Source organism: Hyla sarda, chromosome 3 (assembly GCF_029499605.1).
Source record: "Hyla sarda isolate aHylSar1 chromosome 3, aHylSar1.hap1, whole genome shotgun sequence".
Taxonomy (NCBI): domain Eukaryota; kingdom Metazoa; phylum Chordata; class Amphibia; order Anura; family Hylidae; genus Hyla; species Hyla sarda.
Genome location: NC_079191.1, coordinates 207,990,390 through 208,010,809, shown reverse-complemented (window position 1 = coordinate 208,010,809; position 20,420 = coordinate 207,990,390). Strand labels below are relative to the sequence as shown.

Sequence of the window (20,420 nt, the reverse complement as noted above, 5' to 3'; positions counted from 1 at the left end):
AACATTTAGTGTACTGCATCTTTTATTAAGATTATAATGAAATGGAATGTAGAAATATGAATCTGATAATAAACAATGTACAGCTAATGACAGAAAAATGGATATGTTAACAAAACCTAACTACAAATGATGTACAAAAATATATAGATGTAATACTGGAAAGGTGGTAAAATGGAAATATTGACAGATAGAGAGGAATATAATCACCATTTAAAGGTGTACTGAAGTCATAGACACTTATCCACTATCCGCAGGATAGGGGATGTTTTTGATCGTGGGGGAGTCCCCCGCAATCTCCCGTACGGGGGCCAGCACTTCAGTGGCTCTGTGCAGCTAATGCTCGTGTTGCCAACCTCACTAAAAGGTCGACAGACACTCCCTCTCCATTCAGCTCTATGGGAGAGGCAAGGATGCACAAATGTTGCAACTCCGCCTCTCCCATAGGGATATATGGAGGGGGGGTGTCAGCTGCGGCCTCATGCCTCCTGCACGGGGAGAGCCGCGGCAGAGCCGGGGCCCGTACAGGAGATTGCGGGGATTGTGATCCCGGGGGGTCCGAACGCTGGTAACTAACCTTTCCCAGTGTTCGGACCCCCCCGCGATCAGACACTTATCCCCCCCCCCCGTGGATAAGGGATAAATTATATTAGGCTGCAGTTAGTTGCCATTTCCCCCAAGGCACATTCACATACCCATATTACAGCTACATTTTGTGCAAAGTAGTAATATGGCTGAAACACAGGTCAATGAGGACTACAAATGAATGAAAAAAAAACAACTAAACTGGGATACTCCATCAAATGCGGAGCCATAAACTAGAGACATCATGCAAGACACTCCCAACCTGAATTAGTATTTAAAATAATATTTCTACTAAAAGCAATGGAATATCTTGTCGGCATTATGCATTTTGTAAATATTAAATGATGGGAAATATTACATTTTCCGTCTCAAAGCTTTTCTATGAGAAATTCTAAACAATAATAATGTTTTATGTCTTTACCTGAGGTTCATCCTCCTCAATAAGAGTCTGCAATTTTCCCGGTGTACTTGTAATTTGACTAATTTGTGTTTGGTAAGAGGAAGATTCAGTTTGGACATCTATTGATAAATACCAAAAATGGAATGTAGACTATTAGGAACTGAAGCCACAAAAAGTAAGTTGCAATAGCTTTTCTATAGTACACATGAGATTACTGACAAAATGAAATACTGCACACATCAGTTAACTTAAAGGGGTAACCCGGTGAAATATTTTTTTTTAAATCAACTGATGCCAGAACATTAAACAGATTTGTAAATTACTTCTATTTAAAAATCTTAACCCTTCCAGTATTTTTCAGCTGCTGTATGCTCCAGAGTTCTTTCTGTCTGACCACAGTGCTCTCCTCTGCTTACACCTCTCTGTCTCAGGAACTGTACAGAGCAGGAGCAAATCCCCATAGCAAACCTCTCCTGCTCTTGACAGTTCCTGAGACAGACAGAGGTGTCAGCAGAGAGCACTGTGGTCAGACAGAAAATACATTTAAAAAGAAAAGAACTTCCTGTGGAGCATACAGCAGCTGATAAGTACTGGAAGGGTTAAGATTATTAAATATAAGTAATTTACAAAGCTGTTTAACTTTGGCACCAGTTGATTTAAAAAAAATCGTTTTTCACCGGAGTATCCTTTTAATCTCGGCTGCAGCACCCCGCTGATATCACTGCACGGGGCAAACTCGCTCTGTGCGTAATGACGGGCGATACAGGGTCCGGAGCATCGTGATGTCACGGCTCCACCCCCTCGTGATGTCATGGCCTGACCTGTCGTGACATCATGGCCCGCCCCCTTAATGCAAGTCTATGGGAGGGGATGTGGCAGTCATCACGCTCCCTCCCATAGACTTGTATTGAGAGGGCGGAACGTGACGTCATGAGGGGGTGGAGCCGTGGCGTCACGATGCTCCGGCCCCTGTATTGCCCGTCATTACGCATAGAGTGAGTTTGCTCTGTGCAGTGATGACAGCTGGGTGCCGCAGCCGAGATCACAGGGGTCCCCAGCAGCAGGACCCCCGCTATCAGACATCTTATGCCCTATCCTTTGGATAGGGGATAAGATGTCTAGGGGCGAAGAACCCCTTTAATGTTTGTTTTTTATTTTCATTTATCCTATGTCTCAATTTTGGAAGGTTCATAGATACACATTATTCCACTTAGGCTACATTCGTACAAAGGAATGTCAACAAATTTTGTTGGTGCTAGGACGACTTGGACATGTGATTTCACAATTGACGGCAATGTCTATGAGCAAATCCGCCCAAAGAATGAACTTGTTCAGAATTTGAATTTCCTGGGGGGAATTAATTGAACTGTGTGCATGGTGCAGCAGAATCCCATTGAAAACTTGAATGTGAGGCTGCTGCACAGGAATATACATAAATGTGCCATTTAGCAGCCATAATAAACTAGTTCTAAGTAACATATAGGACCACTCTACAAGAAGTCTTTCCAAAAATATTCAGGTAATTGCAAAATATCATCTGCTATGTTTCCATATGGACAATTATTTTAGTATAGTATTAGCTTATAAAGGGAAAAAAAAAAAAGAATTCTATAATTGTACATTTAAAAGGTTGCGGTAATTTCAAAAAACTTCTCAGATACCATAGAGATATGACAGAGGGAACAAGAGGGAATCTAAGTGCTGAGACCCCACAAAACCTCGGAATGCCGACATTCTGCATAAATCGCAATAAATTTGGCAAGCAGGGTAACAACACCGTCTTCAGGCCACACCACACCCCTTCCCATGAAACCATGCCTATTCTGCTAGTGTAGACATATAAGAGGAAATTTGCATCAATTTGTAGCTGGAGCTTGTACCAAAATTAAGCAAATTTTCCTAAGCGCAAAATAATAAATGTCCCCAGAAATGTTTGTAGGTTATGACTAACTAAATCTCAGAAATAAAGTTCATATATTTCAATATCCAGACCTGACTCTTTTGAATCTTCTTGAGTAGGAATTTCAAAGACACTTCCGGATTCAACATCTTCATCTTCCATAAGATCTTCCTGGGCAGGTTTTCTTAGGCCTTCGGTAAGCTTAGACAATATTTTGTACTGTGAAGATAAAATATAATTACCAATAAAACCAAATCATAAAAGGGGTTGTATGTGGTAAACATTCACTACAATGCACCCTTTTAGGCATATACAGCTAGAAGTGGGAAAAAATAAATAACTGCACTCATGTCCGAAGATTACTACATGAAGACGTGAGAGTGTCAGTTTAATACACTTGGGGGACATAGCGGCAGCTGGTGTAAACTTCAAGAAGTTGTTTTTACGCAACCACCCTCTTTGTGCAAAACATTAGGGACTTTTTGACGCTATGCACGTTCGTGTAGGCAGAGCATGACGCAAGGTGGGCATGACATCACTAGTGTTGAGCGGCATAGGCTATATTCGAATTCGCGAATATTCGCGAATATATGGACGAATATTCGTCATATATTCGCATATTCGTTATATTCTCCTTTCATTTTCGCATATGCGAATATTCACGTATGCGAAAATTAACATATGTGAATATTAACATATACAAAATTCGCATATGCGAAAATTAGCATATGCGAAAATTAGCATATGCAAATTTTCGTACGCCAGTCTCACACAGTAGTATTACAGCCTTCTTTACACCACACAAGCTGGAAGCAGAGAGGGGTGATCACTGTGATGTGTACTGTGAAAAAAATAAAAATAAAAATAAAAATATTCGTAATTACGAATATATAGCGCTATATTCGCGAAATTCGCGATTTCGCGAATATGCGATATTCGCGAATAATATTCGAATTGCGAATATTCGTGAGCAACACTAGACATCACAGGAAGGGGGCTTGGAGTCATATGCATGCCCAATTTATTACAATTTACTCCCGAAAAAGCTCCCAACTGGCATAGATTACAGTGAGGGTGCATGGACAGCCTCAGATATGCAAAGATTTATGCAAAGGTGTACCCCCTACATAAATCCAGTATGGCTGTGAGCTGTCAGGGGACTGTTTAAAGGGGAAACAATTTTTTTTGTAATCAACTGGTGCCAGAAAGTTAAACAGATTTGTAAATTACTTCTATTTAAAAATCTTAATCCTTCCAGTACTTATCAGCTACTGTATGCTCCACCGGAAGTTCTTTTCTTTTTGAATTTCTTTTCTGTCTGATCACAGTGCTCTCTGCTGACACTTCTGTCCATGTCAGGAACTGTTCAGAACAGGAGAGGTTTGCTATGTGGATTTGCTTCTGGTCTAGACAGATCCTGACATGAACAGAGGTGTCAGCAGAGAGCACTGTGGTCAGACAGAAAAGATATTTAAAAAGAAAAGAACTTCCTGTGGAACATACATAAGTACTGGAAGGATTAAGATTTTTAAATATCAGTCATTTACAAATCTGTTTAACTTTCTGGCACCCGTTGATTTATAAAAAATTGTTTTCCACCGGAGTACCCCTTTAAGCCATTAGGGACCAAGCCCTTTTTGGCCTTAGGGACCACAACAATTTTTGTTTTTGTACTTTCGTTTTTTCCTCCTCCTCTTCAAAAAATCATAGTGCTTTTATTTTTGCACCTACAGACCCATATAAGGGCTTGTTTTTTGCATCACTTTGTAATGACATTAATAATTTCATAACAATCTATGGGGAAACCAAAAAAAATAAAAAATAAATAATATTTGTAAAAATATTTATAAAAAATAAACAAAACACCATTTTGTAACTTTTGGGGGCTTTCATTTTACCGCTGTGCACTTTCCGGTAAAAATTACACCTTATCTTTATTCTGTAGGTCTATACGGTCACAAGGCTACCCAATTTATGTAGGTTTTGGGCGCTAAAATTAGTATGCTTAAAATTGTCCTATTCTGACCCCTATAACATTTTTATTTTTCCACTAGGGGGTTATATGAGGACTAATTTTATGTGCCGTGATCTGCAGTTTTTATCAGTACCATTTGTACATCCTTTGTTTTGATGGGACTTTTTGATCACTTTTTATGAATTTTTATATGGTATATGAAATGATCAAACATGCACAATTTTGGACTTTGGTATTTTTTACATGTACGGTATCGACCTTGCGGTTTAACTAACCTTGTATTTTAATAGTTCGGACATATATACACGCGGCGTTATCACACGATTATGTTTATTTTTTACTACATTATTTTATTTAGAAAATGGGATAGGGGGAGGGTGATTCAAACTTTTGTGAGGGAAGGGGTTAAATCCCTTTTATTAGCTTTTTTTCACTTTTACTTCTTTTTTTTTTTTTTAGTTCTCATAGAAGGCTATAACATGCAATCTAGAAATTGCATACACTGTTCAATGCTGAGCTTTGGCACAGCATTGATCAGTGTTATAGGTGTTCTGCTGCTCTAGCCTGCAGAGCCTCGCTGCAGTACCAGGGCACTGATCAGACAGCAAGGAGGCAGGTGGCCCATACCTGCCTCCTTGCTGTCCGATCAGTGCCCTGGTACTGCAGCGAGGCTCTGCGGGCTAGAGCAGCAGAACACCTATAACACCGTCTGGCATCCTCTAAGCTGATTGGGACCCTGCTATTTTGCCTCAGATTTCCTGATCAGTTCCGCTGATCTAACAGTTAACTCATGCATTTAGATGCCAGAATCAACTTTGATTGCTGCATCTAAAGGGTTAATGCCGGGCATCAGCCCAATCGGCAGTGTCCGGCATTAAGTGTGGGTCCTGGCAGCTGATAGCAACTGGAACCCACCGGGTATAAAGCAAGCTTTAAACTACAGTAAGAGAACCAGGGTGTAAGAGGACCAGGGTGTCCAGGCACAATGGTGTGTAAGATAGCAGTCTTGATATCTGAGTCTGTCCAATAGTCCTGAAGATGCCAAATAGTGTAACTAATCAGATAGCCAGATAGTAAAAGCATCATGACAGGAATGCCTTCAAATTTGGGAACTTCTGCTTGTGAGCAAAGTAATAAGTAAAATAGCATTCTTTATATATATATATATATATATATATATATATATATATATATGTGGCAAATGTCCACAGGGTGGGGCCAATCGCCTTAATTGCCCAGTATTTCCATCCTCTACAGCACACAATGTAGAGGGGGCAAGCAGTCATGGGGCAGGTACATGCTAGATGTTTGTTTGAGGTGATTGCAAATACATATATCAATTGTAAACATGGCAAGTATATTATAATGCTTATTTTCTTTATATTGTTAATGACTAACAAAATGCCCTTAAGTCCCTGAAAACCATTTATGACTATTTTTATGACTATTTTTACCATTAGCAAATGTCATACATGAGGACTAGCAACAGTTTTACCTCTTGCAGCTTGCCCAATATGTCTAATGTTTGCTTCAGCTTGACACTCAGTCCCTCCAAATGATACATGATTGTATCATCATCTGTTATAGCCACACCACTGCTTTGGTAGTCATGTTGTTGATCTAACAAAAAATAGAAATAAGTTAACAGGTACAGGTTGTTGTTTTGTTTTTGTTTTTTTTCTTTTAAAGAGCCAGGTGTATAAAAAGTGCAAATGAGTTACACAAAAAGTGCACAAGCAAAAGGAGAGGGCCTCCCAAAAACCTTCCCTCCCGCTCTGGGACAAAGGGCATTTGCAAAGGACCCGGATCAATGTTCCCCCTCCGCCGAAGCTTAGGGGAAACGAAAATTGTTTTACATCTGCATTTTGCACATATTACAATACATAGCTGTTATGCCGAGCGCTCCGGGTCCCTGCTCCTCCCCGGAGCGCTCACTACACTCTCGCTCCCGCAGCGCCCCGGTCAGATCCACTGACCGGGTGCGCTGCGATACTGCCTCCAGCCGGGATGCGATTCGCGATGCGGGTTGCGCCCGCTCGCGATGCACACCCCGGCTCCCGTACCTGACTCGCTCTCCGTCGGTCCTGTCCCGGCGCGCGCGGCCCCGCTCCCTAGGGCGCGCGCGCGCCGGGTCTCTGCGATTTAAAGGGCCAGTGCACCAATGATGGTGCCTGGCCCAATCTTCCCAATTACCTTGATTAGTTTCCACCTGTGCACTCCCTACTTATACCTCACTTCCCTTGCACTCCCTTGCCGGATCTTGTTGCCATTGTGCCAGTGAAAGCGTTTCCTTGTATGTTCCTAGCCTGTGTTCCAGACCTCCTGCCGTTGCCCCTGACTACGATCCTTGCTGCCTGCCCCGACCTTCTGCTACGTCCGACCTTGCTTCTGTCTACTCCCTTGTACCGCGCCTATCTTCAGCAGTCAGAGAGGTTGAGCCGTTGCTAGTGGATACGACCTGGTCACTACCGCCGCAGCAAGACCATCCCGCTTTGCGGCGGGCTCTGGTGAAAACCAGTAGTGACTTAGAACCGATCCACTAGCACGGTCCACGCCAATCCCTCTCTGGCACAGAGGATCCACTACCTGCCAGCCGGCATCGTGACAGTAGATCCGGCCATGGATCCCGCTGAAGTTCCTCTGCCAGTTGTCGCCGACCTCACCACGGTGGTCGCCCAGCAGTCACAACAGATAGCGCAACAAGGCCAACAGCTGTCTCAACTGACCGTGATGCTACAGCAGCTACTACCACAGCTTCAGCAATCATCTCCTCCGCCAGCTCCTGCACCTCCTCCGCAGCGAGTGGCCGCTTCTGGTCTACGACTATCCTTGCCGGATAAATTTGATGGGGACTCTAAATTCTGCCGTGGCTTTCTTTCCCAATGTTCCCTGCACTTGGAGATGATGTCGGACCAGTTTCCTACTGAAAGGTCTAAGGTGGCTTTCGTAGTCAGCCTTCTGTCTGGAAAAGCTCTGTCATGGGCCACACCGCTCTGGGACCGCAATGACCCCGTCACTGCCTCTATACACTCCTTCTTCTCGGAAATTCGAAGTGTCTTTGAGGAACCTGCCCGAGCCTCTTCTGCTGAGACTGCCCTGTTGAACCTGGTCCAGGGTAATTCTTCCGTTGGCGAGTACGCCGTACAATTCCGTACTCTTGCTTCAGAACTATCCTGGAATAATGAGGCCCTCTGCGCGACCTTTAATAAAGGCCTATCCAGCAACATTAAAGATGTTCTGGCCGCACGAGAAATCCCTGCTAACCTACATGAACTCATTCATCTAGCCACTCGCATTGACATGCGTTTTTCCGAAAGGCGTCAGGAGCTCCGCCAGGATATGGACTTTGTTCGCACGAGGCGTTTTTTCTCCCCGGCTCCTCTCTCCTCTGGTCCCCTGCAATCCGTTCCTGTGCCTCCCGCCGTGGAGGCTATGCAGGTCGACCGGTCTCGCCTGACACCTCAAGAGAGGACACGACGCCGCATGGAGAATCTCTGCCTGTACTGTGCCAGTACCGAACACTTCCTGAAGGATTGTCCTATCCGTCCTCCCCGCCTGGAAAGACGTACGCTGACTCCGCACAAAGGTGAGACAGGCCTTGATGTCAACTCTGCTTCTCCACGTCTTACTGTGCCTGTGCGGATATCTGCCTCTGCCTTCTCCTTCTCTACTATGGCCTTCTTGGATTCCGGATCTGCAGGAAATTTTATTTTGGCCTCTCTCGTCAACAGGTTCAACATCCCGGTGACCAGTCTCGCCAGACCCCTCTACATCAATTGTGTAAACAATGAAAGATTGGACTGTACCATACGTTTCCGCACGGAGCCCCTTCTAATGTGCATCGGACCTCATCACGAGAAAATTGAATTTTTGGTCCTCCCCAATTGCACTTCCGAAATTCTCCTTGGACTACCCTGGCTTCAACTCCATTCCCCAACCCTGGATTGGTCCACTGGGGAGATCAAGAGTTGGGGGCCCTCTTGTTTCAAGGACTGCCTAAAACCGGTTCCCAGTACCCCTTGCCGTGACTCTGTGGTTCCCCCTGTAACCGGTCTCCCTAAGGCCTATATGGACTTTGCGGATGTTTTTTGCAAAAAACAAGCTGAGACTCTACCTCCTCACAGGCCTTATGATTGTCCTATTGACCTCCTCCCGGGCACTACTCCACCCCGGGGCAGAATTTATCCTCTGTCCGCCCCAGAGACTCTTGCTATGTCTGAGTACATCCAGGAAAATTTAAAAAAGGGCTTTATCCGTAAATCCTCTTCTCCTGCCGGAGCCGGATTTTTCTTTGTGTCCAAAAAAGATGGCTCTCTACGTCCTTGCATCGACTACCGCGGTCTTAATAAAATCACGGTAAAGAACCGCTACCCCCTACCTCTCATCTCTGAACTCTTTGATCGCCTCCAAGGTGCTCACATCTTTACCAAACTGGACTTAAGAGGTGCTTATAATCTCATCCGCATCAGAGAGGGGGATGAATGGAAAATGGCATTTAACACTAGAGATGGACACTTTGAGTATCTGGTCATGCCCTTTGGCCTGTGCAACGCCCCTGCCGTCTTCCAAGACTTTGTTAATGAAATTTTTCGTGATCTCTTATACTCCTGTGTTGTTGTATATCTGGACGATATCCTGATTTTTTCTGCCAATCTAGAAGAACACCGCCAGCATGTCCGTATGGTTCTTCAGAGACTTCGTGACAATCAACTTTATGCCAAGATAGAGAAATGTCTGTTTGAATGCCAATCTCTTCCTTTCCTAGGATACTTGGTCTCTGGCCAGGGACTACAAATGGATCCAGACAAACTCTCTGCCGTCTTAGATTGGCCACGCCCCTCCGGACTCCGTGCTATCCAACGTTTTTTGGGGTTCGCCAATTATTATAGGCAATTTATTCCACATTTTTCTACCGTTGTGGCTCCTATCGTGGCTTTAACCAAAAAGAATGCCAATCCCAAGTCATGGCCTCCTCAAGCGGAAGACGCCTTTAAACGGCTCAAGTCTGCCTTTTCTTCGGCTCCCGTGCTCTCCAGACCTGACCCATCTAAACCCTTCCTATTGGAGGTTGATGCCTCCTCTGTAGGAGCTGGAGCGGTCCTTCTACAAAAAAATTCTTCCGGGCATGCTGTTACTTGTGGTTTTTTTTCTAGGACCTTCTCTCCGGCGGAGAGGAACTACTCCATCGGGGATCGAGAGCTTCTAGCCATTAAATTAGCACTTGAGGAATGGAGGCATCTGCTGGAGGGATCAAGATTTCCAGTTATTATTTACACCGATCACAAGAACCTCTCCTATCTCCAGTCTGCCCAACGGCTGAATCCTCGCCAGGCCAGGTGGTCTCTGTTCTTTGCCCGATTTAATTTTGAAATTCACTTTCGGCCTGCCGATAAGAACATTAGGGCCGATGCTCTTTCCCGTTCCTCGGATGCCTCGGAAGTTGAACTCTCTCCGCAACACATCATTCCTCCTGACTGCCTGATTTCCACTTCTCCAGCCTCCATCAGGCAAACTCCTCCAGGAAAGACCTTCGTCTCTCCACGCCAACGCCTCGGAATCCTCAAATGGGGTCACTCCTCCCATCTCGCAGGTCATGCGGGCATCAAGAAATCTGTGCAACTCATCTCTCGCTTCTATTGGTGGCCGACTCTGGAGACGGATGTCGTGGACTTTGTGCGAGCCTGCACTGTCTGTGCCCGGGATAAGACTCCTCGCCAGAAGCCCCCTGGTTTTCTTCATCCCCTGCCTGTCCCCGAACAGCCTTGGTCTCTGATTGGTATGGATTTTATTACAGACTTGCCCCCATCCCGTGGCAACACTGTTGTTTGGGTGGTCGTTGATCGATTCTCCAAAATGGCACATTTCATCCCTCTTCCTGGTCTTCCTTCAGCGCCTCAGTTGGCTAAACAATTTTTTGTACACATTTTTCGTCTTCACGGGTTGCCCACGCAGATCGTCTCGGATAGAGGCGTCCAATTCGTGTCAAAATTCTGGAGGGCTCTCTGTAAACAACTCAAGATTAAATTAAACTTTTCTTCTGCATATCATCCTCAATCCAATGGACAAGTAGAAAGAATTAACCAGGTCTTGGGTGATTATTTACGACATTTTGTTTCCTCCCGCCAGGATGATTGGGCAGATCTTCTACCATGGGCCGAATTCTCGTATAACTTCAGAGTCTCTGAATCTTCCTCCAAATCCCCATTTTTCGTGGTGTACGGCCGTCACCCTCTTCCCCCCCTCCCTACCCCCTTGCCCTCTGATTTGCCCGCTGTGGATGAAATTTCTCGTGATCTTTCCACCATATGGAAAGAGACCCAAAATTCTCTCTTACAGGCTTCATCACGCATGAAGAAGTTTGCTGATAAGAAAAGAAGAGCTCCCCCCATTTTTTCTCCTGGAGACAAGGTATGGCTCTCCGCTAAATATGTCCGCTTCCGTGTTCCCAGCTACAAATTGGGACCACGCTATCTTGGTCCTTTCAAAATTTTGCGCCAGATCAATCCTGTCTCTTATAAACTTCTTCTCCCTCCTTCTCTTCGTATTCCTAATGCCTTTCACGTTTCTCTTCTTAAACCACTCATCATCAACCGTTTCTCTCCTAAACTTATCTCTCCCACTCCTGTCTCCGGTTCTTCTGACATCTTTCCTGTAAAGGAGATACTGGCCTCCAAAAAGGTCAGAGGAAAAACCTTCTTTTTGGTTGACTGGGAGGGCTGTGGTCCTGAAGAGAGATCCTGGGAACCTGAGGACAATATCCTGGATAAAAGTCTGGTCCTCAGGTTCTCAGGCTCCAAGAAGAGGGGGAGACCCAAGGGGGGGGGGGTACTGTTATGCCGAGCGCTCCGGGTCCCTGCTCCTCCCCGGAGCGCTCACTACACTCTCGCTCCCGCAGCGCCCCGGTCAGATCCACTGACCGGGTGCGCTGCGATACTGCCTCCAGCCGGGATGCGATTCGCGATGCGGGTTGCGCCCGCTCGCGATGCGCACCCCGGCTCCCGTACCTGACTCGCTCTCCGTCGGTCCTGTCCCGGCGCGCGCGGCCCCGCTCCCTAGGGCGCGCGCGCGCCGGGTCTCTGCGATTTAAAGGGCCAGTGCACCAATGATGGTGCCTGGCCCAATCTTCCCAATTACCTTGATTAGTTTCCACCTGTGCACTCCCTACTTATACCTCACTTCCCTTGCACTCCCTTGCCGGATCTTGTTGCCATTGTGCCAGTGAAAGCGTTTCCTTGTATGTTCCTAGCCTGTGTTCCAGACCTCCTGCCGTTGCCCCTGACTACGATCCTTGCTGCCTGCCCCGACCTTCTGCTACGTCCGACCTTGCTTCTGTCTACTCCCTTGTACCGCGCCTATCTTCAGCAGTCAGAGAGGTTGAGCCGTTGCTAGTGGATACGACCTGGTCACTACCGCCGCAGCAAGACCATCCCGCTTTGCGGCGGGCTCTGGTGAAAACCAGTAGTGACTTAGAACCGATCCACTAGCACGGTCCACGCCAATCCCTCTCTGGCACAGAGGATCCACTACCTGCCAGCCGGCATCGTGACAATAGCAAGTGGTTTAGTACTGTTCACATTCAGTTATGTCACCATTAGGTGTATTCAACTTATAATAGACTCTGGAGGGCCATTGTAAGATGAATACAGCATTAACTTTATGATGCCTCTGTGAGTAGTCCAATCAGGAAGCTGCTGCAGTGAGCAATCCCAAAAGACATTAGTGCAAGTTAGCAGCAACATTTAGAGGTATACAATGATTGGCTGGGATATCCAGTTATCCATTGTACGCTTTTAAGCCGTGCACTTTTGCAATTGGCTGGAACCTATTAGCCAACCAGCACAAACCTCCGTACTTACTTGCATTGATGTTTTACTCTGAACATTGAAAAGTCAACAGAACAACAGAATAAAGTAGAAAAGTGTTAATAAATGGTAAAGATCCCTGTACTCTATTGGCCAACTAAAAGTTTTTACGTATCAACAGGATAGGTGGAAAATTTATGATCACTGGGTTTGACCCCTTGGACCCCTTTGTTCCCCTATTGAATGGAGCTGTATAACATCTGTGTGACCATCGCACCATTCACCGCCAATGGCACTGCCGAAAATAGCATAGTACATATTTTGGCTATCACTGGCAGTCCCATAGACATCCCATAGACAGTAACAAGAGTGTTGGTCACACAGGTTTGCTATGGCTTTGTTTACAAAGGCACTTGGGGACCACTGCTCTCTTGATTGGTTGTCTAGGTTGTTGGACCCCCTACGATTATTTATCCCCTATCCTGTAGATACTGTACATAATAAATGCTGTTAGTATGCCAACATCATGTTTACATTTATGAGGGTTAAAGGGGTTATCCAGGAATACAAAAACAGAGCTAATATCTTTCAAAGACCGCTCCCGTCTGTCTCCAGGTTGGGTGTGGTATTACAACTTGGCTCCATTCACTTCTATGGAACTGAGCTGCAGAACCACACCCAACCTGGAGACAGAAAGGGAACATTTTTGAAAGAAATTAATTCTGTTTTTCTAATCCTGGCTAACTCCTTTAAGAACCAATTATTTTTAAATAATACGTATTTTTTAGTTATGGTCTCAGCATGATCACCTTAAAACCTATTAATAGTGTATTTTTGATGAACCAGTGTAATATATATGATGTTATTTTGTTTTTTCCAAAATGTCAAAAGACATTGTGTGCTGAAGTTTTAGATATACTTCCATCAGATCACAAATTGGTGCAGAGCGTCACAGCTGACTCTGGGTCAAACAGTTGCAATTGTACAACACCCAGCATGTTCCACGCACAAGCCCGTTTCTGATAAACAGGTCTCGTGCACAAAGAACGGGCAGGAGAGCAGATTTGGAACATTACAATCTTCTGACAGTTTAAGCTTTTTGTATACCATCACCAGCAGTGACCTATCTCGAAAAGAATTTTATTAAATTTCACTAGGCATGTTGTACTGAGACGGCATGGCTAGAGCCTTTTCTTGTCACATTGTGGTCTGTGGTTAGTTTGATTTCTATTGTCCCATTATTTGTCATCTGTAAGTACTCAGGGACTCTATGCAAATAAAGACTCATAATTAGACATTCATTCCACAGAATCCTAAAGGAGACTCCAAAACTGAATAACACACTTTAGATAATAAGAAATGTTCCCAGTATAGAAGATGAGGTCAAAGACCACAACTGTTGTTTTAATGTTGCAGAAACAAAGATAGTAAGAGAAGCAACTATAGGTTTTATGTCTAAAATGATTCAGTCACTGTACACACTGTATCAATGACCTACTTAATATAATTAATATTTTAAAACATTAAAAAAAGTAAGTTACATTCAATTATGAGTCATTTTTTGTTCTATTTTTCTTGTTTTATACCTAAAACTTTAAAATTGTGTTTAAAGGATAATAAAATGATTTACCATAACATATTTAAAGGGTAGCTGTCACCAAATAAAACTTTTAATATAGTGTTCCTAGTGTAAATAGCAGACACTTTCCCATTCACTTGCTTTTAAAATTATCAACCTAAATATGTTTAAAATGTAATGTAAAAAACGACCACTAGGTGGCTCTGTTCTGTTCACTGCCACAATTAATACAGTTAGTTTGGTCTCCTCCCGGCCTGGCAGGAGTCCGAACCCAGGAAGTTTTTCTCTGCACAGAGCTTGATTGTCAGCTGCACAGAAAGTGAAAGCTCCACAGATTATCACAGAAAGCCAAGCAGACTGACAGCTGAAGGAGAGCCTCACTGAAATCTGCACAGACTGAAACATGCGCAGAGCTAGAGGTCTTCTATTCATCACAATGCTGCAACAATATGAGGGCGGAAGTTGTCCCCCAGCAGGCTTCAGTTATGCCATGCCTGTTGGGAAATGCCCACTTTCTCCTGCTGGGAAGTTGCACTATGCAAGCAAGAAGAAAGGTATGATACACAGCTTTTTAAAGCTCTGAAAAAAAATTTAAGGGCAGGAGGGGTGTTAGGAGAAGTTAGGGAACATAGCCTGAGGTAGTTGAGAACAGTTTGTTTGGTTCTTTTTAACCCCTTAAGGACGCAGGACGTAAATGTACGTCCTGGTGAGGTGGTACTTAACGCACCAGGACGTACATTTACGTCTTGTGCATAACCGCGGGCATCGGAGCGATGCCCGTGTCATGCGCGGCTGATGCCGGCTGCTGATCGCAGCCAGGGACCCGCCGGCAATGGCCGACGCCCGCGATCTCGCGGGCGTCCGCCATTAACCCCTCAGGTGCCGGGATCAATACAGATCCCGGCATCTGCGGCAGTTCGCGATTTAAATGAACGATCGGATCGCCCGCAGCGCTGCTGCGGGGATCCGATCATTCAGAACGCCGGACGGAGGTCCCCTCTCCTTCCTCCGTCCGGCTCCCGGCGTCTCCTGCTCTGGTCTGTGATCGAGCAGACCAGAGCAGGAGATGACCGATAATACTGATCTGTTCTATGTCCTATACATAGAACAGATCAGTATTAGCAATCATGGTATTGCTATGAATAGTCCTCTATGGGGACTATTCAAGTGTAAAAAAAAATGTAAAAAAATGTAAAAGTAAAAGTAAAAAAAAAGTGAAAAATCCCCTCCCCCAATAAAAAAGTAAAACGTCCGTTTTTTTCCTATTTTACCCCCAAAAAGCGTAAAAAACATTTTTTATAGACATATTTGGTATCGCCGCATGCGTAAATGTCCGAACTATTAAAATAAAATGTTAATGATCCCGTACGGTGAACGGCGTGAACGAAAAAAAAAAAGTCCAAAATTCCTACTTTTTTAATACATTTTATTAAAAAAAAATTATAAAAAATGTATTAAAAGTTTTTTATATGCAAATGTGGTATCAAAAAAAAGTACAGATCATGGCACAAAAAATGAGCCCCCATACCGCCACTTATACGGAAAAATAAAAAAGTTAGAGGTCATCAAAATAAAGGGATTATAAACGTACTAATTTGGTTAAAAAGTTTGTGATTTTTTTTAAGCGCAACAATAATATAAAAGTATATAATAATGGGTATCATTTTAATCGTATTGACCCTCAGAATAAAGAACACATGTAATTTTTACCATAAATTGTACGGCGTGAAAACAAAACCTTCCAAAATTAGCAAAATTGCGTTTTTCGTTTTAATTTCCCCACAAAAATTGTGTTTTTTGGTTGCGCCATACATTTTATGATATAATGAGTGATGTCATTACAAAGGACAACTGGTCACGCAAAAAACAAGCCCTCATACTAGTCTGTGGATGAAAATATAAAACAGTTATGATTTTTAGAAGGCGAGGAGGAAAAAATGAAAACGTAAAAATTTAATTGTCTGAGTCCTTAAGGCCAAAATGGGCTGAGTCCTTAAGGGGTTAATATCTTTTCACTACATCTGTTAAAATGTATTTAGGGCAACCCTTTTTCTGCAAAGGTGCAGGGGAAATGTAGTATTACAGCTCCAAACTATTGTTGCCTATGTTAAACAAACAGCTCAGGCAAGATTGAAGCCTCATTATTTTGCCCCAAAAAATGTAATAAAGAAAATAGAAACAGATTAGAAAAAAAGAACATGTTTCAGTATCTGGCTGTAATTCGTTTTTGAAAAACTAGATGACATATTCACTACTACTAAACTACTAAACAAAGAACAGGAGAGAACATTTACAGTTATAGTAAAACTTAAAAAACTATCAAAAACTATCAAAAAAAACTATAGGGACAGATTTCAATGTTCACATACCTGAGCTGGATTGTACTGACAATGTCACCCTCATATTGATTTTATTAGTTTTGACAGTTTGCAAAGGAAGGGAAGAGGACAATCTCCCGGGTGCAGTAGAAACAGAACTTAAAGATGAGTATCTCTGAAGTCCATGCGCCCCTAGTAACCACTCACGTAAATGCCGAACTTCTTCTTGAAAGCATGTGTAGACTGCCAGGCACGCTTGAATTCTACATTGAAACAAAACATGTCATTGAATATATGGTATGTAACTCCTGATTCTACATAGTTGTTCCTAATGGCTTATCATGAAATAATAAAAACCTTGTTTTGTTCCTAGTCATGGCCTGAGTGTCCCCACAGCATAGTAATGGCTTGTCTACACTGCAGACATTCAGCCGGCAGAATAGATGTCCACTTGCAGCAGGCCCTGACGAAAGTCTGCCGGAATTTTGCCAAAGAATGAATATGTTCATTCTTTGTGCAGATATTCATTCCACCTGCCGAATTCCGCTATGGCAATTCTGCAGTGTGCACAGAGCAGCAGAATCTTATTGAAAACAATGAAGCTTTGTTGCAAGCGGAATTCTACAGCAGAATTTCACCGCTGAAATGTCCGCAGTGTGGAAGAGCCCTTAGCTTCTGTTTTGGTCCTGTTCCTGTGAACCTCAAACTGCCTGATCTAAGTCCCCTAGTTCTCACCCAGCCTGCTTCTAAACTTTGCTTCTGGTTAGCTTTCCTGGATACCACATTTGGCAGGTCCTGTGTCCACATCTACTAGTCCGGTATCCATTTTCCTACCCTTGTCTGATACTTGTTGTCCTGCATTACTGTGTCCATGCCTTCAATGTGTCCACATTCCTGCTCTAGCCAAGTACTTGTTGTTCTACAGCCCAATGTTACATAGTTACATAGTTAGTATGGTTGAAGAAAGACATACGTCCATCAAGTCCAACCAGGGAATTGAAGTGAAGGGTATAAGGGGATAAGGGGAAGGGATGTAGTTTTATAATTCTGCATAAGCATTGATGTTATTTTGTTCCAGGAATGTATCTAACCCTGTTTTAAAGCTATTAATTGTTCCTGATGTGACCAGTTCCTGAGGTAGACTGTTCCATAAATTCACAGTTCTTATGGTAAAGAAGGCGTGTCGCCCCTTTAGACTAAAACTTTTCTTCTCCAGACGGAGGGAGTGCCCCCTCGTTCTTTGGGGGGGGGGGGTTTAACCTGGAACAGTTTTTCTCCATATTTTTTGTATCATATCCCCCCTTAAACGTCTCTTCTCAAGACTAAACAATTGTAACTCCTTTGCCTATGCCTGTAAGTCCTGTGTCCACCCTTCCCAGCCTTGTGTCCACATTTCTGCCCTTGTATGTTATTTTTTCCACAGTTTTGTATATATGCCAGCTATTCATGTGACTATGTTCCAGTCCTGCCTCTGTGACCACATTCCAGTGCTGCCTCTCTGACCATGTTCTCATCCTGCCACTATTACCACATTGAAGTCCTGCTCCGTTGTCTGTGTTCTTGGTTCCTGGTGTCCATCCTAATTGTATACTGGCTATTCTGGGGACACCAATCTGGGGTTACTTTATCTTAGACTCCATGCCCCAGTCTGTCCAGCACCAAACCAGTAGCAGTCTAGAGGATACTTACCACAGTCTAGAGAGTCTGCCGCATGTTGAACACATTTTTTTGTTACTGTGTTATCTGCTTTTTATATGCTTTATTAAATGCATGCAAACAATATACAGTGGTCCCTCAAGTTACAATATTAATTGGTTCCAGGACGACCATTGTATGTTGAAACCATTATATGTTGAGACCATAACTCTATGGAAAGTTGGTAATTGGTTGTGAAGCCACCAAAATGTCATCCAAAAATAGGAAAAAGCAAGGATAAAAAAAAAAAAAAAAAAAGATAAAGCAAGATCGTACATACAAAAGTAAGAAAGATCTGCTGGGAGCTGTTAATCACTGTCTATGTCAGCGTTTCCCAATCAGGGTGCCTCCAGCTGTTGCAAAACTACAACTCCCAGCAAGCTGAGAGTTGTAGTTTTGCAACAGCTGGAGACACCCTGGTTGGGAACTCTGGTCTATGTAGAGAACAGGAGCTTCTTCAGGGTCCTATACAGTACACATAGTGTCCTAAAAATGTAAAATGAAGCCGCCCTCACATGGTGTTCAAAGGAGCAGCTAACCCCAGTACAGGTAAAGAGTACAGAACATGTAATACCTCCCTGTACTGTAGGGGGCACTACCAGACACCAGTCAGTGCATACACTTCAGTAATACAGGTAAAGAGTAGTACAGAACATGTAATACCTCCCTGTACTGTAGGGGGCGCTACCAGACACTAGTCAGTGCATGCACTTCAGTAATACAGGGGTTTTACCAGTAAATGCCCATTCTGATTGGTCAGTTCTTCCAGTCATTGACACGTTTCACAGATCTGGACTGTCTGTACATTGTATGTTGAGTCTCGTTTCAAGTTACAATGGTCCAGAAAAGACCACTGTATGTTGAAACTATTGTATGTTGAGGCCATTGTAAGTTGAGGGGTCACTGTATTGGTTTCCTGCTTCAAAAATCTAAATGGCTCCTGAAGGGGTGTAAACTGCTCCTACTGTTTACAGTTGATGACTACACTCTGCACCGGGACATTTGTCATGACAGAATCTATCAAATCTGTTCTTGAGCTGACCTTTATAGAATTTATTAGGGCACTGTATTATGAAGAAAATGTTTCTAATATACAGTAAAAAAAAATGCATGAAAATAAATGAAAAATAATTGATATAAGGATATGGTGTGACAAGAATGTACACTTATATGTATTTCCTTCTTCATTTCTTACCGTTCATAAAAACTACCATTTAGCACCTTTACTTTAAGTTTCTCTTTTTTAAGTATTTTTTCCTCTCCAATACCACTTATCGATAGTGTTTCCTTTTTATCTTTCATGATATGTCCCTTGATAATTTCCCAAAGCTGATCCTTTGAATCTTCTGAAATTATTTCTTTTAGGAAATCCTTGCAATTTAGAGCCAAGTGATTTGATACCTATGTACACAAAATACAAAGTCTATTTTAAGTAAATTTTTGCAATGTATTTGGGCCTAGTTTATGTCCACTCCTTGTAATGTACAATGTGATAAAAACATTATTACATATATTATTACTCAATAATATCGTGAAATTATATATTAGGTTCTGTTTACTATTTAGTTACTTCTGGACTCCAGTGTTCTTGTTGTTAGAATTATAGTCTATAGCATTTTGTTAGTCGTGAAAAACACCAGAAATGTGACAGACCCATTAGATCCCACTACTATGATCCTAAAAAGCCATACTAACAGTTAGTAGTGACTTATGGTTGTTGATTTTGCTCTACCCATGGTATTATGGTTTATATTTAAAGACTATTATATATCTTAAATGGGCACTGTCAGATCCAATCAGTTGTTACTGATAAAAATTAAAGATCTTTTATAATATGTTTGTTTAAAAACGGCCCCTGAAAATCTCACCACTAGTGGTCTCATTACCTGCTGGGACACTAACCAGCCCTGCAACAGCATCAGCTTGTCCATGAGTCAAGGACAAGAGATGACTAATGGACAAGGCTGCATGAGCAGACACACCAATCACCTTCCACCATCACAAGGGAGGGACACACCTCCTTCTCCTGAGAGGATTTCTAACACTGTGAGGTAATAAAAGGGGTATTTTTATAATAAATATAGGTGAAAGAGGCATAAAAATTAGTTCTACATGGTCAGGATTAGGTACTGAGTAACATATTTTTTGTGGGATCTGACAGGTACACTT

At 43.2% G+C, this 20,420-nt stretch overlaps 1 protein-coding gene across 4 annotated transcripts in view; it reads right to left on the bottom strand.

The window, feature by feature from the left end:
- Positions 1 to 20,420, bottom strand: part of LOC130362045 (uncharacterized) — a 207,908-nt gene that overhangs the window by 171,267 nt on the left and 16,221 nt on the right. For all 4 annotated transcript variants that reach the window (XM_056565942.1, XM_056565941.1, XM_056565944.1 and 1 more), the window contains exons 8-12: positions 19,447 to 19,652; positions 16,608 to 16,819; positions 6,353 to 6,477; positions 2,975 to 3,101; positions 1,004 to 1,101 (exon numbers count right to left, since the gene is read on the bottom strand). In XM_056565942.1, the coding sequence (XP_056421917.1) occupies positions 1,004 to 1,101; positions 2,975 to 3,101; positions 6,353 to 6,477; positions 16,608 to 16,819; positions 19,447 to 19,652 (768 nt within the window). The remainder of the gene's footprint in view (positions 1 to 1,003; positions 1,102 to 2,974; positions 3,102 to 6,352; positions 6,478 to 16,607; positions 16,820 to 19,446; positions 19,653 to 20,420) is intronic.